The sequence below is a fragment of the Corvus hawaiiensis genome, chromosome 1, assembly GCF_020740725.1.
Source record: "Corvus hawaiiensis isolate bCorHaw1 chromosome 1, bCorHaw1.pri.cur, whole genome shotgun sequence".
Lineage (NCBI taxonomy): Eukaryota > Metazoa > Chordata > Aves > Passeriformes > Corvidae > Corvus > Corvus hawaiiensis.
The window spans coordinates 21,466,130-21,483,963 of record NC_063213.1 but is presented as its reverse complement, the minus strand read 5'-3'; the positions used below and the strand labels follow the sequence as shown (position 1 = coordinate 21,483,963).

Sequence of the window (17,834 nt, the reverse complement as noted above, 5' to 3'; positions counted from 1 at the left end):
CCTGAATATGGAGATATTTAAAAGATGTGCAAATGCATCACTTAGGGGTGTGGTTTAGAGGTGGGTTTAACTTGGCAGGGTTAGGTGAGTTTAGGTTAATGGTTGAACTCAATGATCTAAGAGGTCTTTTCCAACCTAATGGTTCTATGATTGACTCCGCAAATACAGGGTTACATTAGAGAGCAAGGGCTTGGGTGTGCTCTCCCCTATTTATTCTTTCTTCTCCACAACCAGCTGAATATTCTCATTTCTTTTGGGCAATAAAACACTCCCTTTCTCACAGACACTGCTCTTGTCTCCACCAGGGTAGGTAAGGGGCAGCTATCTGCCCAAGCTAGATTGGTGTCTTTCTTGTCTACCCCAGAAGTAAGAAAGAATATAAGAATTACCTCTCTTCTCCAGGTGACTGGGTGAAGTTGAGAAGCTGCAGACAAAACCTGTCTTTTCTGTGCAATGTGGCATCCTGAAGTGACACAATAGCTGGAAGTATGAGAACAGTGATGGTGTATCCATGCCATCCATTACTCATAGTCATATACACACCACTGCATCATTGCAAGTGACATCTGCATATGCAGCAAGGACAGAACAATTGCAAATTCCAAATTGGGGGGAGGACCATTACTATTGCACTGAGCGTCTGGAAGCTAGGACTTGACAGAAGGTGTGTTGGTGCTGTAAGCTTCATCCAGCCCATCTCCCAGCCCCCTGGAGCACGGGCCTGTGATGTGGTAGTGGGGGCAGGGCCAGCTCTGTTTCCCCCAGGGTGCCACACAGACGTGTTTCTTGGCAAGCTGAAACTTTGAGGCTCTGTGTGCAAATGGGTGCTGGTTGAGATGGGAGGGAGCCAACAGCAGCTGTAGCTTTTCCCCTCCCTGGAGTTGGCACTGGAGGAGTGAGACACGTACTGAATTGGAGAGGGTGCTGAGGGCATTCTGGGGTGCTTGGAGTGATGATGCAGGGGTTCTGGGCCAGCACACACCTCTTCCCTACCTTTACCCCCGTGGTGGATTGATGTTGGCTGGATATCAGGTGCTCACCAAGCCACTCATACCGGTCCTCCTCCTCAGCGGGAAAGAAAAATGTAACAAAAAGCTCATGGGTTGAGATAAGGACTGGGAGATCACTCACCAGTTACCATCACGGGCAAAAGAGACTCCACTCAAGGAAATGAATTTAATTTATTCCCAATCAAAATCAGAGTATGATAATGAGAAATAAACCTAAATCTTAAAACTGCTTCCCCAGACCTCTCCCTTTTTCCCAGGCTCAGTTTTATTTTATCTTCTCTACATCCTCCCCACAAATGGCACAGAGGGACAGGGAATGGGGATTGCAGTCCATTCATCAAATGTTGTTTTTGCTGCTCCGTCCACTTCATGCTCTTTCCCTACTCCATCCTTGGTTCCTCCCAGGGAGACAGTGCTTCATGAACTTCTTCAGCACTGGTCCTTCCCATGGTATGCAGTTCCTCATGAACTGCTCCACTGTGGGTCCTTTCCATGTGTCCTTTCCATGGGGTGCGGTCCTTCAGGAGTGGATTGCTCCATCGTAGGTCTTCCCTGGGGTCACAAGTCCTGACAGAAACCTGCTCCAGCTTTGCTGCTTTGGCCTGCACTCTCCCTGGGCCCATAGGTCCTGCCAGGGACCTGCTCCAGCACAGACTTCCCATGGGGTCACAATCTCCTTTGGGCATCCACCTACTCCAGGGTGGGTTCCTCCACATACTACAGGTGGATCTCTGCTCTCCCATGGACCTCCATGGGCTGCAGGAGCACAGCTGCTTCACCATGGTCTTTACCATGGACTGCAGGGGAATTTCTGCTCCAGTGCCTGGACCACTTTCTCCCCCTCCTTCTGCACTGACCTTGGTGTCTGAAGGGCTGTTCCACTCACATGTTCTTGCTCCCTCTCACCTGGCTGCTGTGTAGTGCAGCAGTTTTTCCCCCCCCTTCCTAAATACGTTATCCCAGAGGTGCTACCATTGTCACTGATGGGCTCAGCCTTTGCCAGCAGCAGGTTCATCTTAGAGCCAGCTGGCATTGGCTCTCTTGGACTTAGGGGAAGCTTCTGGCAGCTTCTTATAAAAGTCACTTTGTAGCCTGCCTCCCTGGCCCCTGCTACTAAAACTTTGCCACACAAACTGTCCACCCCAAATTCAGGGCATTTTCAAGGACTGGTGTACCAAGTTTCCAGTTCTCTTCCGTTCCTGTCATTCCCTGTCCTGCTCCAGTCTCTTTTTTCTGTTGTCTTCTCATATGACCAACCTCTTGGCTCCTCTGCTGGCTCCTTTGCTTTCCTCTGTGGCCCTTCATTGCCTTTTCTCACCTCCTGCATGACACTGTCCCCATTTCCTTGCTAAGCTCTTTGTGATTACCTCATGCTCCTTTTGGTCTGTGCTGGACACGCTCCTTTTGTCCAGTCCCAGCCTCTCCTCTGGGAGAGCAGCCAGCAATCCTACAGTCACTACTTTGCATCAGCCCTGAGAACCTTGCTGCAGCTGCAGTACTAAGTTTTGTGAGATGTCAAATGTTTTCTATATTTTGTTTTTATTGTACCTTGCTGATTTGCAGGTTTTCTCTGCTGTTTTGTCCAAGCTACTGGACAGAGAAGGATGTATATTTTTTGGTATACAGATAGACCAGTGGCATTATCTTATTAAACTATCTGTAGCATTTTTTAAGACCATTTTTGTCAAGGACAAGTTGAGATTTTCGTGTATGTGGAGTGTTGTAATGTCCTAGTCAGAACTCCAGGCATGATGATGATGTCCTTGAGTGTCAGGTGTATGAGCTGAAGTGTGGGCTCTGGAACATGCAGAGACTGTCAGAACATGCATCAAGTTTTCCAGCTGGTATTGCAGACTGTTGAGTTCACAGGTGGCTTCCTAGCAAAACACACACTTGCTTTGGCAAACTTGGCACAGCATGTGACACAGCTAGAGGTGTGCTTGGCTCCTGTGGTGCTGCTGAACTGCAGGTGTCCTTAAGTTTTTCCTCAGTGATTGATTATTCTTTCTTTGAGGGGGTTAACTCTTCCGTAGGCTGTACATCTTCTGACTGTGTATCTTCTCCTCCACACCTGCACTGAACTGCACTGTAAGGTCACTTAAAAAACCCAGCTAGCTTTCTCCATAGGGAATGTGTGGCAAATACCTTTTGCGTTAAGGATATTTGTTAAATTCCTATTCAGCTATCTCATGGTATAGCTGAATTGCCCTTCTGTCAACAGTGAGCAGTTAGTTTGATTGGCCTGGCTGAGCATGTGCTTTTAGTGAGGATGCCTAGCCATGCCAGGACAGATTCACAATTAAATTGTGATCGGTTGCCCAGCAAACACTAATAAGCTTAAAACAAAGGAGGAGGTGCCAGTTTTATTACCCTCAGAGTTTATTGCCCTCCTAATTAAAATCTCAATCAATCCCGATCACCACCTGAATGTCCTGTAAGTGTGATGTAAGGTGACTTGGTGTGACTGGAAACATGCACAGGGCAGGTGGTGCAGGCTGTTTGCACCACGCACAAATGACGTGTAGAGTTCAGCCGTTGTTTTCTTTCTCTGAGTATTTATTTATGATTTTAGAATGACCTTGGGTGGGGAATGACTGCTCACTCGACCCCATATTATCCTTGCTTGCACTTCCACGCAGGTTCTGTGGAAGGTCCCGATTGTAGACCTGTTTTGTGCTCTGGGCCATATGACCTGAGTTACAAAAGGCTCGTGTTTCCATAGTGTGAGGGGGCTGTACAAACTGATGCTCTTGGCCACCCTTCCCATGCAGGGAAAGAACGGGCTGCAGCATTTGGCTTGCAATGGCATTGTGTGCTTGTGTCCCAAACACAAATCCTGCTAGCTCCTGCCTGAGCATTGGAAAAGGGCAGAACATTAAGTACTGCCCTGCTGCATGGGCTTGACTGTGTGTGATGAATTGGAGTCTGTGCTGGCAAAATGTAAATTGCTTATAATTATGACAAATCATGTGCAGTGCTCCTACTGTGAACTACATAGCTTTTGTCCTCCTGATAAAGTGCATGAAGCTCAGAAACAGCCTTCCAGAGGTGGTTGTTCACATTTTGTTGAGGACACTGAAGGTAATTTGGTCTGTTTGAAGAACTTGCTTCTATTCCCCGGAGTTTCTCCTGATGTGGGGGAGCAGGAGCTGGACTACAGGACAGGGAATGCTCAGCAGAAGAGCAAGATGAAAGCAAGTTTGGCTATTAAAAGGAAGTCTGAGCATTGCTCTTGATCTGTGTCCTTGATAAAAACCCCTAGTGCTGTTCGTCCTTCCAGTAACAGCTTCAGGCATGTAATTTCTTCTCTTTCTGTATTACTGAACAATCTGTCTTTCTGCTTTTTTTGGTTATGCATTTTCTGCAGTAAGGAGTGGTTTTGTCTATCTATTTTGTTTGTTTCAGCAAGTGCTAAATGTGTGCATGCACGAGAGAGCAATCTGTGTGTTACTTTACCTTGCATGAGCACAGAATGGCACGCACAGGAAGTAACTGCTGGGATGAATCGCTGTTCTTTTCTGTGCACCGTTTTACTTTGGTTTATGGTCAATGCTGTCAGCATGTGGCAGTCATGTTTACAGAGCACCACTGAGTCAAATATCCTAGCTGGATATTTAAACATGTTGGATACCTTCATAGCCACAGGTATTTGGAGCTGTAATTGCTGAGATAAGAGTGCTGCAGTTTGTGGAGCAGAGAATTTGATCCTCCCTTCCAAGTTCAGTGGTGCCTTGGCTAGGCACGCAGTCTGCCCATGTCAAGGGGAGTCCCAACCCACTGTTGGGTATAAATTTTAGCTGAAGTAGGAGGGATCCTCTGGCTCAGCAGGTCTTATCCAAAGCCAAGTTCTTCTCAGTTAACACTCTTATCTTTTCTCTGTCTTTTAGCATTAAGATGGTGCTGATGTGGACCAGTGGGGACACGTTCAAGACTGTTTACTTCATCCTAAATCAGGCCCCTTTCCAGTTCTCCATCTGTGGACTCCTGCAGGTTTTTGTGGACATCGCTATCCTGTTGCAGGTTTACTTGTACAGCCACTACCCTCAGAAGCCCGTGTCCCACACTGCACACCCAGCCAGCACCAAGGCCCTGTGAGGAACTTGGCTGGACGGGTTGAAGGTCAGCAGAGTCAGCCATGACATCTTCTTCCACTTGTAAATACTCCTGTGTTGCCGAGTTGAAAGCAGAAATGAGAACAAGGATGGAAAATCTGGCTGCAGTTCCAGCTTGGGAGGTTCTGTGTTAAATAACTTGCTCGCTCTGTTTTCGGACTTAGCTGTACAGAACTGTTTCTTGGTGGGGGGAGGGGCACTTTATTTTTGCATACATACCTATGAGCCTTATCAATTCACAAATGTTTGTATATTTAATCACAAGGGCTGGATGGTTTGTGGTTTTAATGCTATTTAAAAATGTTACACCACAGAAATTACAGGATATTTTGTCTGAAACTTCTACCTATTTATATGTAATATAAAGTCTGTATATTGGTGGGAAGTTTGTGACATATACTAGCATTCAGTATCTCCGTGATGGAGGAAGAAGTATTGAAGAGCAATCCAGGAGCTTTCTCTTTTCTCTTTAAGGGTGTCCAGTGAGCAGAGAAGGTGGGGGTGGGAGGCCCTGCAAAGAGGTGAGCAGCCAGAAATGAGCCGGCCACAGAGGCTAAAGAGTGAGCAGGTGTTCACCCTCCCTGCAGGAGGACACACGGAGGAGATGATGGAGGGGGTCTGATGGTGCTGGTTCTGGAGCCATGTCTAGAGCTGGCACAGCCAGTCAAGCATCCAGGCAAAAGGAGGAGCCGGCAGGAGACTGCAGGGAACTTAGGTAGTCATGCTTTGAAACCATGGGGTGTGGGAATAGCCTGCCCTGCACTTGGGGGGCAGCCCCAGCAGCTGTGCACAGGACAGAGCTGGCCTGTGAGGTGTCTTTCCCAAACCAAGGGGCCAGCAGATGGGTGTTGCCAGTATTGCCAAGCAAATATTTCTAGATCGTGACTGAGCCACAAAGACAGAAGCAGGTCCACTTTCATTGGCTCAGAAATGAAAAAGTTTGAGACAAAGAAAAAGCTGTATCCCCTGGAGTAGGACCAGCATCTGACAGCTTGATTTGTTGAGGCTGAGATTTGTGTTCATGTTGTTCAATGCCAAACAAGAACTAGGTTATGTTTTGGGGTGTTTCCTGCATTGGCCCAACAAGGAACGAGTCCATGTTTTCCTTTTACTGTTGTGAACTTCTAGGCTCTTAAAGAAGAGATTCTTCTCTTTTAGAAGAATCAACAGCGTGTACTTAGAGGGACTGAGAAAGCCGAAAGAGCAGAGTTTATGTAGCTGTTGTCTCTAAAGGCTGTTTGCCAGCATAGGTCACCGTGCTTTGTCTGTGACGTGCAGCTGCTGGTGGTGTGGACCCGTGGGGGCTGTCACCAAACCCCTGGGCTCCTGTTGTGATGCTGCTGTCATGAAACTGCCGTGGGTGATGTGAGGAGGCCGTAGCAAGGCCCTTGGTCCAGGAACAGCTATGCCTGTGCTGCTTCCTTCATGAGGCTTTCTCCCTCTGCTGGGTGAGTCCTGTCTGACCACAGGCAAAATGTTGGACAAATTTTTCAGAATCATTTTTACTCTAAGAATAGCACAAGAGCTTATGTTTTCTTAACCAATGGCAGCAAGTCTGAGGTTTGATAACTTCAGTGTGTAAGTCAGATACTTCCCCTACTGTGCTTTCTTTGGGAACCTCACAATTTGCATTTGGACTGTCTTCATTGGTAGCAAACTGTCCAGCGGAGGGGAGTCACACTGTGCCCAGGCACTGACCCCATGCTCTTTGTTTGATACTCTTCTAGGCCTGAAGTGACCTTACAAAGACAATGTACTCAGCATGGCAGACTATGAATGTTCTGTTCCTCTCTTTTCTCCAGTGTTCTGGTTGTGTTACAGGAACATCTGGGCTTTTGTCTTTTTTAATTGAAAACTTAACAACTGGCTTCTCCGGTATGCTGCTTTAATGAGGATTGTATTTCTACTGTTTGAAAACAAACACTTTCTTGTGCGTTTCAAGGGTCTGAAGGGTTTTTTTATTAACTTGTAATGGTAAGATTTTTGTATTTGGTGGTCTTTTTCTAATATTCTGCAAAACGGGGATGTAAGAAATTAATGGTTTGTAAGAAACATACTTCTGTATGTTATACCTTCACCTGGGAGTGCACACTTTTTGGCTGCCTCTTTGGCTTTGAACTACAGGTATTACTGAGGATTAAACAATTTCTGTTTTTTCCATTTGGGATTCTTCCTTGTGCGGATTCTTGAGTCTGTCATCAGTACCCAAACCAGCAAGCTCTGCAGACCAGTCTCATTTACACTAGAGCAGCAACTGCTGGAAGAGAAGCCAGTGAAACCATGTCCAAGTCATCTTCTGTATGTGGCATTTAGCAAGTAGGACTCTTGGCCAGAAACTCTAGAACTTGCAAGGTACTTTAGGGACAAAGTGTTACAGAACTTTTGTTTTGTTCTCTGCTTGTCAGGAAGTATCTGTTTCAATGATCACCTCAGAGAATAAGAAATCGATTACTCTAAATACATCTCTTTGAATGTATGGCACATTTCATGGACTTTATTTTTTCTGTCAGTTGCAATGTTTTTTTAAATAAAAATTACCTATTATATATAACTTGCAGTGTTGCTTTGTTTTGTTCAGGTACCAAATGTGTGCTTCTTAGCTCTTACTATAATTCATCTTGTCAGGAGCATTGTTGATAGGAATAACTAGTGTGCTTTTTCCTTCTGATGAGTGGGTAAGCAGAAGGCATAAATTGTTCTAAGTCATGATGCGCAACAGGGATTCTGGATTTCTGTCCCCTGCTCTTCCATACATACTAGGGTGAACTTAACCCTCGTGACCACGCAACTTGTTTGTGTTTGCAATGCTCACAGTAAAAACCAAATCGCTAACGGATTACTTCATGGCTTTTAAAGAAGCCTGTGTCACACAAACTGCAGAACGAAGTTGAAGATGGGATGCAGAAGAGGGATGTGCTCCTGGCAGCCTCTGCAGGAGATGAGGACACTGAGTCTGTCATCTCATGGCCAACTGCTGCCCCAGGAGAAGTCTTGGCCACCCTCCCTGTTCATTCTGGATGGGAAAACAAGCCAGGACTGTCAGGAGCAGCCTTGCAGATGCTGTGCATCTCCTGGATCCTGCCAGGCTGCTGAGCCAGGATGCTGGGCTGCTCTGGCATGGGGAGGTAGTTTGCTATTGCTGTGTGCAATGGCTGCAGGAGCTGGAGAAGGGGAGATGGGGAAGAGAGAGGGCTGGAGACACAGGAGAGAGAGTTGGGAAGGGTGGGAGGAGAGATATTGGAGAGACTGAGCTTGCTCAAGTAAGGAGCTGAAGGGAGATACTCCGGAAGGGAAGGGAAAGAAGGAAAACCAAAATCTGAAGGGTAAAGGTAGGTAAATCAGCGAAGTAGGGGGGAAAGGAGGAGGAATGTGAGGGTGGGGAGTTAAACCCTGCCTGCTCTGTTGCAGCCTGCTGGCAGTGGAGACCCAAGCAGTTCTCACAGCAGCCGAGCCTGCTCGGCACTTGCAGTGCTGCACCTTCTCTCCCAGATAGTGCTGCTGCTTTGGCATTCAGTGTGGGGAAGCCAATGGTGGAGGAAACAATGGAGAACCCGATCTCTGGGTGCTGCAGCAGCCAGGGCAGCAGCCCGGGCAGCAGCCCAGCGCTTTTCCTGCTGGCTGGTGCAGTGCTGCCCCAGGCTTCCCTCAGGGCAAATCTCTCCCTCTGCTGTGCATGGCAGATGGTTGTCTGCACTGTGGCTCCATGGAGGGAGAAGTGTCATGGTTAGATGTTTGAGATGCATGCAGTTAGGTGCGATTAAAAACATTTTAAGACATAAAGCTCCCATTTGGTACTGGGTATGAAAGCAAAAGTTGGCCACAGGTTCTGTTTATAAATCTGATTGTGATCCTTGTGTTAGGCTTGAGAGCCAAGGAGGCTTCAAGGACCTGACTGACAACTGTCGCTTTGTTGGAGGCTTTCTGTAAGAAAGAAAACATCACTATGTAAGTCAACAGTGCGCCAGTAAATAAACACTGCCTGCATACCTGTGCCAACAGCAGTAAACAAGAGATGGGGACTAGAACACAATGTGAGGTTCACCCTGGAGCATGGGCAGGTCTTCCTGGAAACAGCCTTGTGAAGCAGCCAGTCCCAAGTGGATGTCAGCATCTAGAAATGCACTGACAGCAAACAGCATTTCAGACCCCCATCCTGCCCTTCTGTGTCTGGCTTGTGTGCATTTGGCTCTGGTAGGTGCTGCTGGGAGACTCAGGGGCTTTGCTCAGCCTCAGATGGGCCAGCAGAACCATGCTGGATTTCTCTACCTGTCAACCCTTCCATGCGCCTCTGTCCTCTTCCATGCCAAGGCTTCACAGTCCTCTAAGGCTCTAGCTTGTTGGTGCCAAGGGGAAAGCCAAGGATACTTTGCCCCTGAAACATCTGCAGTGAGGCTGCCATAACCTGCACCTGTTCTGGCCTCAGCAGCGTGGGACAGCAGCCTCTGTCTGGCTTACAGTTGAGGAAATGACACCAGTGTCACATTTTTCTTACCATTACTGCTTTTTCTTAACTGAGGCTGCTGTGAGGTAGGAGGTGGCTGTGCACATGTGCTGTATGAGCTGTTTGTGCTATTCCCTTTAACTCTGTCCCTTTATCAGGTAAGACCACCTTAGTTCTCCTAAGTTACAGTTTTCATGACTATTGTTGCCAGCTGCCAGAATTTGTAGGTCTAGGTCCATGGATGCTGCCACCAAGGCAGACATGTAGAAGAGGTGGCTTTGCTCACGTTTTGAGTCTTTGTCCCATATGAGAGAGAAATATTTTTTTCCCTTTTTTTTCCTTGAGGCAAAACTAGTGTGCTACAATCGTGAAGCACTAAGTTGTTCAAAGAAACAGGTGTAACTACATGCTGGCACTGGTGTGCCTACAGACAGCAGTGTGGCATTTATTACAGAGATAAATGGCCTTAAAATGATCTGTGTGCTGTGGCAAAGAAAACCAACCACCATACACAACAAAACCAACATTCTTCAGCAGCTGATCAAAAGTAATAAGCATCACCCATAACAACAGCTGCCCTGGGTGAAATTCATTCTCCGAGTGTCTTTTATGTCTGGCAATGTATGCATCACAACTTTATACAGCTTCTAAAAATAATTTGTTTAAAAGGTTCCTGGTTTATATTTGTTTCCTCATCTGTCATCCCAATAGATGAAATGAAACTTTATTAAAAGCCGGGCTTTGACTACGAGACATAATGAGTGGGTTTTGTCACTTTATTAAAACTCTGTGCGTGCTGGAATTAATTATGTGCCTTTTGAAAAATACAAAGAACTCACTATTGTAGGACAATAGCAACTTGATGGAGAACAGTAATAATCTGGTATGTCATCAGTCTGTTTTTCTACACAGCTGCTGAGCTGCAGTTTGCTGTCCCAGTGCTGGTTTTTTCATGCTGCAAGGCCAAAAGCTGCATTGATTCATGGTTATTTGCTAGCACTGCAAGTGTGAAACTCTTCATTCTGCAAGGATGTCTACTCCAATGTGGCTTTTCTAGTAGTAAGGTAAGGGTGCTTGCAGTTTGTGGGCTTCACCACCTTGAAGAGATGCATTCTGCACCCTCCATGCACACTAGCCATGGTCATTTCATTCATATTGGAGATGGAGCATGAAACACATCTGGTGTGCATGAACCAGATCACCATGAGGAGTGAACTTATGAGTCCACCTAGTGAGTCTGTCGGGTGCCACCTTAAGACTGAGCACCTGAATGCCACCAGCAGGGGCACCATGCTGCCCCACAGCACCAGCCACACTGTCCCCCTGCCACTGCTCCCTTTGCTGGTTGCAATCAGCTGGCTGCAAAGCTGTATCCCTGAGGTGAGACCTTAATAACCCTTAATGAAAGAAATGCCTGCATCAGGAATAAAAAACCAATAAAATCAAAGTCTTTCATGAGTCACAGCAACCCAGCGCTGGCTTGGCTTGGCTTTGCTTTGCCAGGAGTCTGAGTCAGCCCAGGCGTCAGCCACCAGCCCCTGGCCCTGCTCTCTGGCACAAGGAGCAGATGTGTTCCCAGTGCTGCTGGGCCGTGAAGGATGGGCAGAGCCCTAGCGTGGGCACCTGTGTTTGGTTTGCCTGCAGTTCAGTACAGCTGGGGCTTTGCTGACCCAGGTGCATCCTGCAGGGTAGGAGGGCTCAGTTTTGCTGCCTCCATCTCCCGCAGCCTCAGCAGCAAGTAACACGCGTTACTTCACATCAGCATGGTGAAACACCACCTCCCCCCACACCCAAATCACCAGACACAAACAGTCAGCAACAAAGCTTTTAATTTTTATTAAAACAAAGTGTAACCTTTCCATTTCCCTTGCTTCATTCCTATAAGGAATGGCTTAATACGAGAGTTTGCTAATGTGAGGATTGGTTTTACGACGTATGCTGAGGCAGAAAATCCCCAAACAACAGACCAAGACAAAACCCATCTTCAACATATCAGGTTTTGTTCCCTTTCTGGCAGGAGGAGAATATGGAGGGTGATACTGCATGGCTTTAGTACAAATAGGGGTGTAGGTACAAGAGACTGTTGGATTCCATCTCCCTCCATTCCCTGATCACATCCCACCTGTAGGAGCACTGAAAGACCCACAGAGCACCCTGACTTGGACCAGCTATGCAGCTCCTCCAGGGTGGGGCCTGGAAAGCTCATGCATGGGGCTGGCATCAATAAGGAAAATGCAGATGCCACTATATGATTCATTTTCCCTTTAAATTGACTTAATCCTTTGAGAATCAGGAAGAAGGGCCAGAACGCTTGTTCTAATGACAGGATTGTCTTTTTCTTAGTAGGAGGGCAAAACCAAAAGGCTACTCCTAACACAGAGCACAGCTGCTGCACTGCAGCTCAGGCCAGAGCCCACTGAAGGTGTCTTGCTGGCTTCACCGGGTTTGGACTACTCCTCTACTCCTGTTTGCACATGACTACTCAGTGCAGCCACCACCACTGAGGAAGACTATCCAGAGCTGGGAGTCACTGCTGATTTAACATCACCCTCCCCTTCTTGGGCTACATGTAGTTCAGATTGGTTCAGTTGCCTGTTAAACACATTTCTTCATACACGAGAGATGGAAATAGTTAACAGAAAGTGGAGAAACATCATCATTTGTAATGGTATTTGTTATATTTGACTGTTAGCAAAGGAAAAAAACCAAGTTAACATTCAGTACCACAGTCAGAAAGATTTTTTTTGTATGTATATTTCTGTCATGGGGCTAAGATACAAAGCTTAGGATGGTAAATATGCATCTCTACTAAATAATGCAAACTGTGCTCACACACATTCAGAGCTGGCAGCTCTGGCTGCGCTGCCTCATCTGTAGAAGACAGAACCAAGCCCCTGGTAAAGCTGAAGGGATGCTTCTGCCCTTCTCTTGCCCTCTCCCCTTGGCTTGTCTGAGGTTTGTGTTCCTTGCTGGGGCTGCCAAAACAAATGTGCTGTGGGGCGTTGCAGCACGGGGAGCCCCTTGCTCAGCCCCTCGCACAGGGAGTGCCACCAAGCAGGGTAGGGAGGAGGTGGCACACTGGTTGCTCTGCCATATGGCACCTGGCACAGGCTGTGCTACACATTACATTCTGCTGGCTGGCTATGTTCAATGGCTGCTCCTCCGGCGTACCCAAAACCACTTTCTCAATAGAAAAGAAAAGCCCTAAGAAAAGCAATGGAGCAGAGCTGTACTTGGTAGAATTTCTAGGGGTACTTTTAAGAGGTCCCTTAAGATCAGAAGTTGGTCTTTAGAGAAACCCTGTGTGTGTCTGCCCCTCATTTATGCAGTTCATGGGGTTCTTCTTGCAGAACTGACCTCCCTTGTCCACTGCTTCTTGTGCTGCCAACATATGTCCTCAGCTATTCAGGGTCAAGAACTTCTCTTGGCTTACTGGTCCACCAAAAGCAGACCCTCCTGCCCACCAGCACTTAGTGGGAATGTGGCGCTGAGCCTCCTTGTACTGTCATCACCTGGGAGCTCAGTGTTCTCTTGCCGCTGGCGCACCTGCCTGCTGGCTATTCGCTGCTGCTGCTCCTTCAGCTCACTGTAGGAACGGGAAAAGGTATGAAAGATAGATGTCACTGGGAAAGCCATCAGCAAAATCCCACTCAAGATACTGCTCAGGGCTACCACCTGTCCGGGGATGCTACGAGGCACCATGTCCCCGTAGCCAACAGTTGTCATGGAGATCACAGCCCACCAGTAACTGGAGGGGACACTGGTGAACTCTTGCTTGGCTCCCAGTTCGCTCTCAGCCAAGTACACCAGCGGCGAGAAGAGGGCCATGGCGACGCAGAGGAAGAGCAGGAGCAGCCCGAACTCGCGGGTGCAGCGGCGCACGGTGAGCCCCAGCGTCTGCAGCCCCAGCGAGTGCCGTGCCAGCCTCATCACGTACAGGATGCGCAGCGCCCGCAGGAAGCGCAGCACCAGCCCCACTCGCTCCAGGTACTTGTTCCCAGCTCCCCCGCCAGGCTTGCTGCTGTTTTTTGTGGAAACCACATCCACAATGAGAGAGATGTAGAAAGGCAGAATGGCCAGGATGTCGATGATGTTGAGCGGGGTTTTCAAGAAAGCACACTTGTTTTCTGCCTGGATGGATCGCAGCAGGAACTCAAAGGAAAACCATGCCACGCACACCGTCTCCAGCACAAAGATGTCATAGCACTTTTGTGAGCATTCACCCTGGGGAGGAGTGGGAAACACATAAAAGGGGGAAGAAACAGATTTAGCCAGGGCGTTGAAACAAAGAAATAGAGAAATCACTTCTTAAATAAAACCACCACGTGAAATTGATACAAATTGCGAGGTACTGAAGTAAAATCATGGCTGCTGAGAGGTATTAAAACCAGAGGCTACATGTTTGGCTCCAGGACAGGTCAGGCTATATGTTTGACTACAGGACAAGTCAACAGTGCTTTGGAGTGTCCCAAAGCTGCCAAGAACTTGGTGTGGTCTTAGCTGTTGGCCAGACAGGCTACTGCTAAAAGGCCAGGGGCTCATTTCTAACCAAGACTTTTAACACCTTTTAAAAAGGATTAATACAGGATTCATGGATTGTAAGAAATGTGTGATCCTTCCTTCCCTTCCTGATCAATAATAAATTGCTTACTAATGGCTCATAAACACTTACAGCATTTTAAGTGATATGCTTGGAATTATCTATAATCTATTATTCACTAAATACAGTACGTATTTTATATTCTAGTGAACATTTATTAACACTCTACCCCTACAGTCAAAAGCTTATATAAAGTACTGAGAAATGTAGGCATTTCTAAAAGAAAAAATACCAGAGGACAGAGTGGGGTATGGAGAGTTAAGTGTTTTTAGTTACCTCACCTGTAACAACTAGTGACCACAGTGCCTTCCCCAAGCTTTCTGAGGCACTGGAAGCAGTGCTCTTCCCTGCAGGCTCACTTGGTGGCAAATAAAGAGAGCTCTGGCTCTTTGGTTACGATGCTTATAAACAAGTCAGCCCCAGTGCACTGGAAAGGCAATAAACAATAATGCTGGTGATGGCCACTCTTTGGTTGTTAATACTGTGGCAATTCTCTGCTACAGCACTGTTGGTACCTCCAGCTGAGTAATAAACAACTTCTCTACGTAAACAGATTTTGAAGTGGACAATTATAGTGCTAGTGCTGTTTCCTCTGTAAATGCTCATATAGAAGTGTGAGTGCTCTGGGGGCTTTGTGTGGAAGGCAAGTGTATATTTATTTAAGGGAAGTGTACATTTATTCAGTGTGCCAGTTTGAACAGTTTGTGAAAACTCTTTAAAGGAGTCCATCCATGCTAGTGGGGTTTGTGACTCCCACTGGTTGCAACAGGTATTAGGTCCCAATGCCCAACCTTGTTTTACTTGCCTATGCCAAATTATAGCAATAAAACATCAGCTGAGAATCACAGCGAGGCTGCGTCAAGCTGGTCCCCATTTCACCACTGGAGAAGCTGAGAACCTGGCACATCTATTAACAGTTCTGCCCACATACTCAGCCACAGGAGTCTTTTGCTCCAGAGAGCCAAGGAAATTTTTACTGCACAGCACCACATGCTAATTTCATTCCTCTTAAAGTGTGTATGCACAGGCTTTTTCCCTGTTGGGAAAGAAAGCAGCATAAGACTGATGAGGCTTTTGCCCTCTTTGCTAACTGCAGCCTTCCCCAAAATGTTGTGGAGGGACTGGATATGTTTCAAGGACCGTTGCACTGCCAGCAGTGAGAGCAGTGTCATCACATTGAATACAAAGCCTTGGGTTAGTTACCTCAATATGTTAACCAAAATGCTGAGGTACCCTGCACCTCTTACACTTAGGAAGAGATTGAGACAATAACTAAAGAGATGTCAACATGAAAAAGAGATGTGAAAAGGAATTTATGGTCCTTGTAGTAACCACAATAAAAAGTTGTAATGCCTTGTGTTTATGGATTTTTGTTTTGTATTCCACTTTCAACTGGCATATGATGTACCTCCCACTGTTTCCCAGGGGGTCATGCTGATATGGAGAGAAAAATTACTTATCCCCTTGAAATTACTGTCAAGATTTTAAGTATATTGCAGGGAGGAATGATAATCTTATTTTACCAGTATAGTAGCTCAGACAGCCTGTCTTTAAATTCCTAATTTTGGTACGTGTGAACACTAGAAGGAGCTTAATTTATATCTGCCTCACCAAACTAATTTGGTCATAAGTAAGTATTTTTGTCACAATCATAATACATTGGATATAATATTTTGTTTCTAGGCGCTTTCCTCCTGTCACAGCATAATTAAGCTGTCGGGCTCTCCTATCAAATACAGAATCAAGATGCTTTCACACCACAGCACAAATCTGCCTCTGTGAGCCAGAGTCGAAGCTCACAAAGTCAGTGGAAAGACTCTGCCTGTACCACTGTAACTTCTCTCCTTATGACCCAGAAACCAGCCAGCAGACCAGCATTGTCCCAGAGCTCTGCTGCCTGGGAATCTCTCATCAGGATATGCTTGATCTCATGCCTGAGGGCCATCCATGGCTGAAGGGGATTTGCAGCTCCTCATCCTATCCTTGCAGGTGCTCAAAAGGATCAGTTTGAGGTGTTAGGGCTACAACCCAGAGAAGAATAGCTATGGCTCGAGCAAAGCAACAGCAGTGATGAGATAAATATCCAAATGTGCAAATTTGCTTTCTCTGACAGGTGCACCATTACTTGGACCACCTTCTATGGAAACTCAGGTACATCTTGCCTTAAGAGCCCTATCTGGCAGGAAGTGTTAGGGATTCTGATGTACATGTATAGATTTTTCATGCCACTAAAAGTTTTAGCAAAGTCAGTGAAGCCTATGGAGAATTTAGCCTTAAAATAAACCTACAAAGTCACTAAGGTGATTAATAGCTAATTTGGCACCCAATTGTCCCAGCACTTTCTATATAGCTGCATATGGAGAGGAGACTCTCCCAAGTGCTTTTGTGTGTGAGTTTTGGTGTAGGAGACAACAGGAGTGAAGACTGTTCCTCACTAATGGGCTACCAGTGAAGATGACTTTCGGAAGACTCTGTCCTCTCCCACACTCTGACATGTTTATCCTGTGTAGGTTCACAGACCTAAAGCATTGCTATTTCTGTCTTCAATCTTCCTGCAGAACTGCATCCCAAATGCAAGTGTGGGAGAAGCCTGGCAACTTTTGTTCAGCCAAGAACAATCAAGAAGCTTGGTGGAATCTGGAGCTCAGATAATCCAACGCTGCAGAACCAAGCTGCATCTTTGCCCATCAAGATAATGAGGAGCTGAAATTTCCTCCATCCAGAGTCAATGCTGGGCCCTGGCATTTTTCCACTCTTCCCACTCTCCACAGCTGACAACTAATGGGAAAGTCGCAATGTTTACTTTCAGTAGAGTGGAGTGATAATGCTCTGCTACACAGAGTTCACTTAAACAGGATGAAACAACCCCCCCCTTCCAGCTAATGCATAATTGTCTCCAGCAAAGCACTGGTCTGCTCAATATCCTTATTAACCTATCACAATCTGACCAAGCCAGGCTCTGTCCAAAGGCTGTCCTGAGAATAAGAGGGTCTGAACAGGCTTTTAGAAAACAGATCTGTGTGTCAATCAACCTGCCAGAGGTCTCTTTTTTTCACTAATTAAATGTCTTCCTGTCCCTTGGACCATGTTTCAATATCATCTAGGTGTGACCTATTATTATCCTCACATGATATCAAAAACAGCAACAGCAAAAATGTATTTCATGCTCTTTGTTCTTTGTTTCTTTCAGCTGCAGCTGCTTTTCTTTGCAGGTTTTTTCCTGCTTGACTACAGCATTGGTTAAGAAAAAAAAAAAGGCACTTTTTTGCTTTCTAAAACTTCTAACTATGTGTTCCAGTCCAACTGGATGCTGTAACTCTGCTGAGGCTTTTGAGGTTTTTCCGTTCAAGAAAACAAAGCAAAAATTCTCAGAAAGGCACACACGCAGATGGAAAAAAAAAAATCAGGAATTAATCAGCCACTGAAACACAAGAAAAACAAGTCCTAACAGAATAGCGCATCCTGCCCAAAAGAGGTCTCCATCAAATCTGTATGTTCTCAAAGAAGATTGACCTATATCAACTTGTGGCCATAAACATGTCCATTAACAACTACACACTGCTTTTTACTTTCTATAAGCAAAACAGCTCTCCCTCATACCAATGAACCAAATTTCTTCACCCTGTAATCTAATGGATACATTTTTATCACTACTTTTCCATATTTAGATT

At 46.2% G+C, this 17,834-nt stretch overlaps 2 protein-coding genes across 6 annotated transcripts in view; one reads left to right on the top strand and one right to left on the bottom strand.

The window, feature by feature from the left end:
- Nucleotides 1–7,673, top strand: part of SLC66A2 (solute carrier family 66 member 2) — a 65,947-nt gene extending 58,274 nt beyond the window's left edge. For both annotated transcript variants that reach the window (XM_048295797.1, XM_048295787.1), the window contains one exon: nt 4,898–7,673. In XM_048295797.1, the coding sequence (XP_048151754.1) occupies nt 4,898–5,105 (208 nt within the window). In that variant the 3' untranslated portion in view covers nt 5,106–7,673. The remainder of the gene's footprint in view (nt 1–4,897) is intronic.
- A 3,702-nt stretch (nt 7,674–11,375) lies between these two features.
- KCNG2 (potassium voltage-gated channel modifier subfamily G member 2) overlaps nt 11,376–17,834 on the bottom strand; it is a 55,363-nt gene continuing 48,904 nt past the window's right edge. For all 4 annotated transcript variants that reach the window (XM_048295769.1, XM_048295759.1, XM_048295755.1 and 1 more), the window contains exon 3: nt 11,376–13,787. In XM_048295769.1, coding sequence (XP_048151726.1) covers nt 12,993–13,787 — 795 coding nt within the window. In that variant the 3' untranslated portion in view covers nt 11,376–12,992. The remainder of the gene's footprint in view (nt 13,788–17,834) is intronic.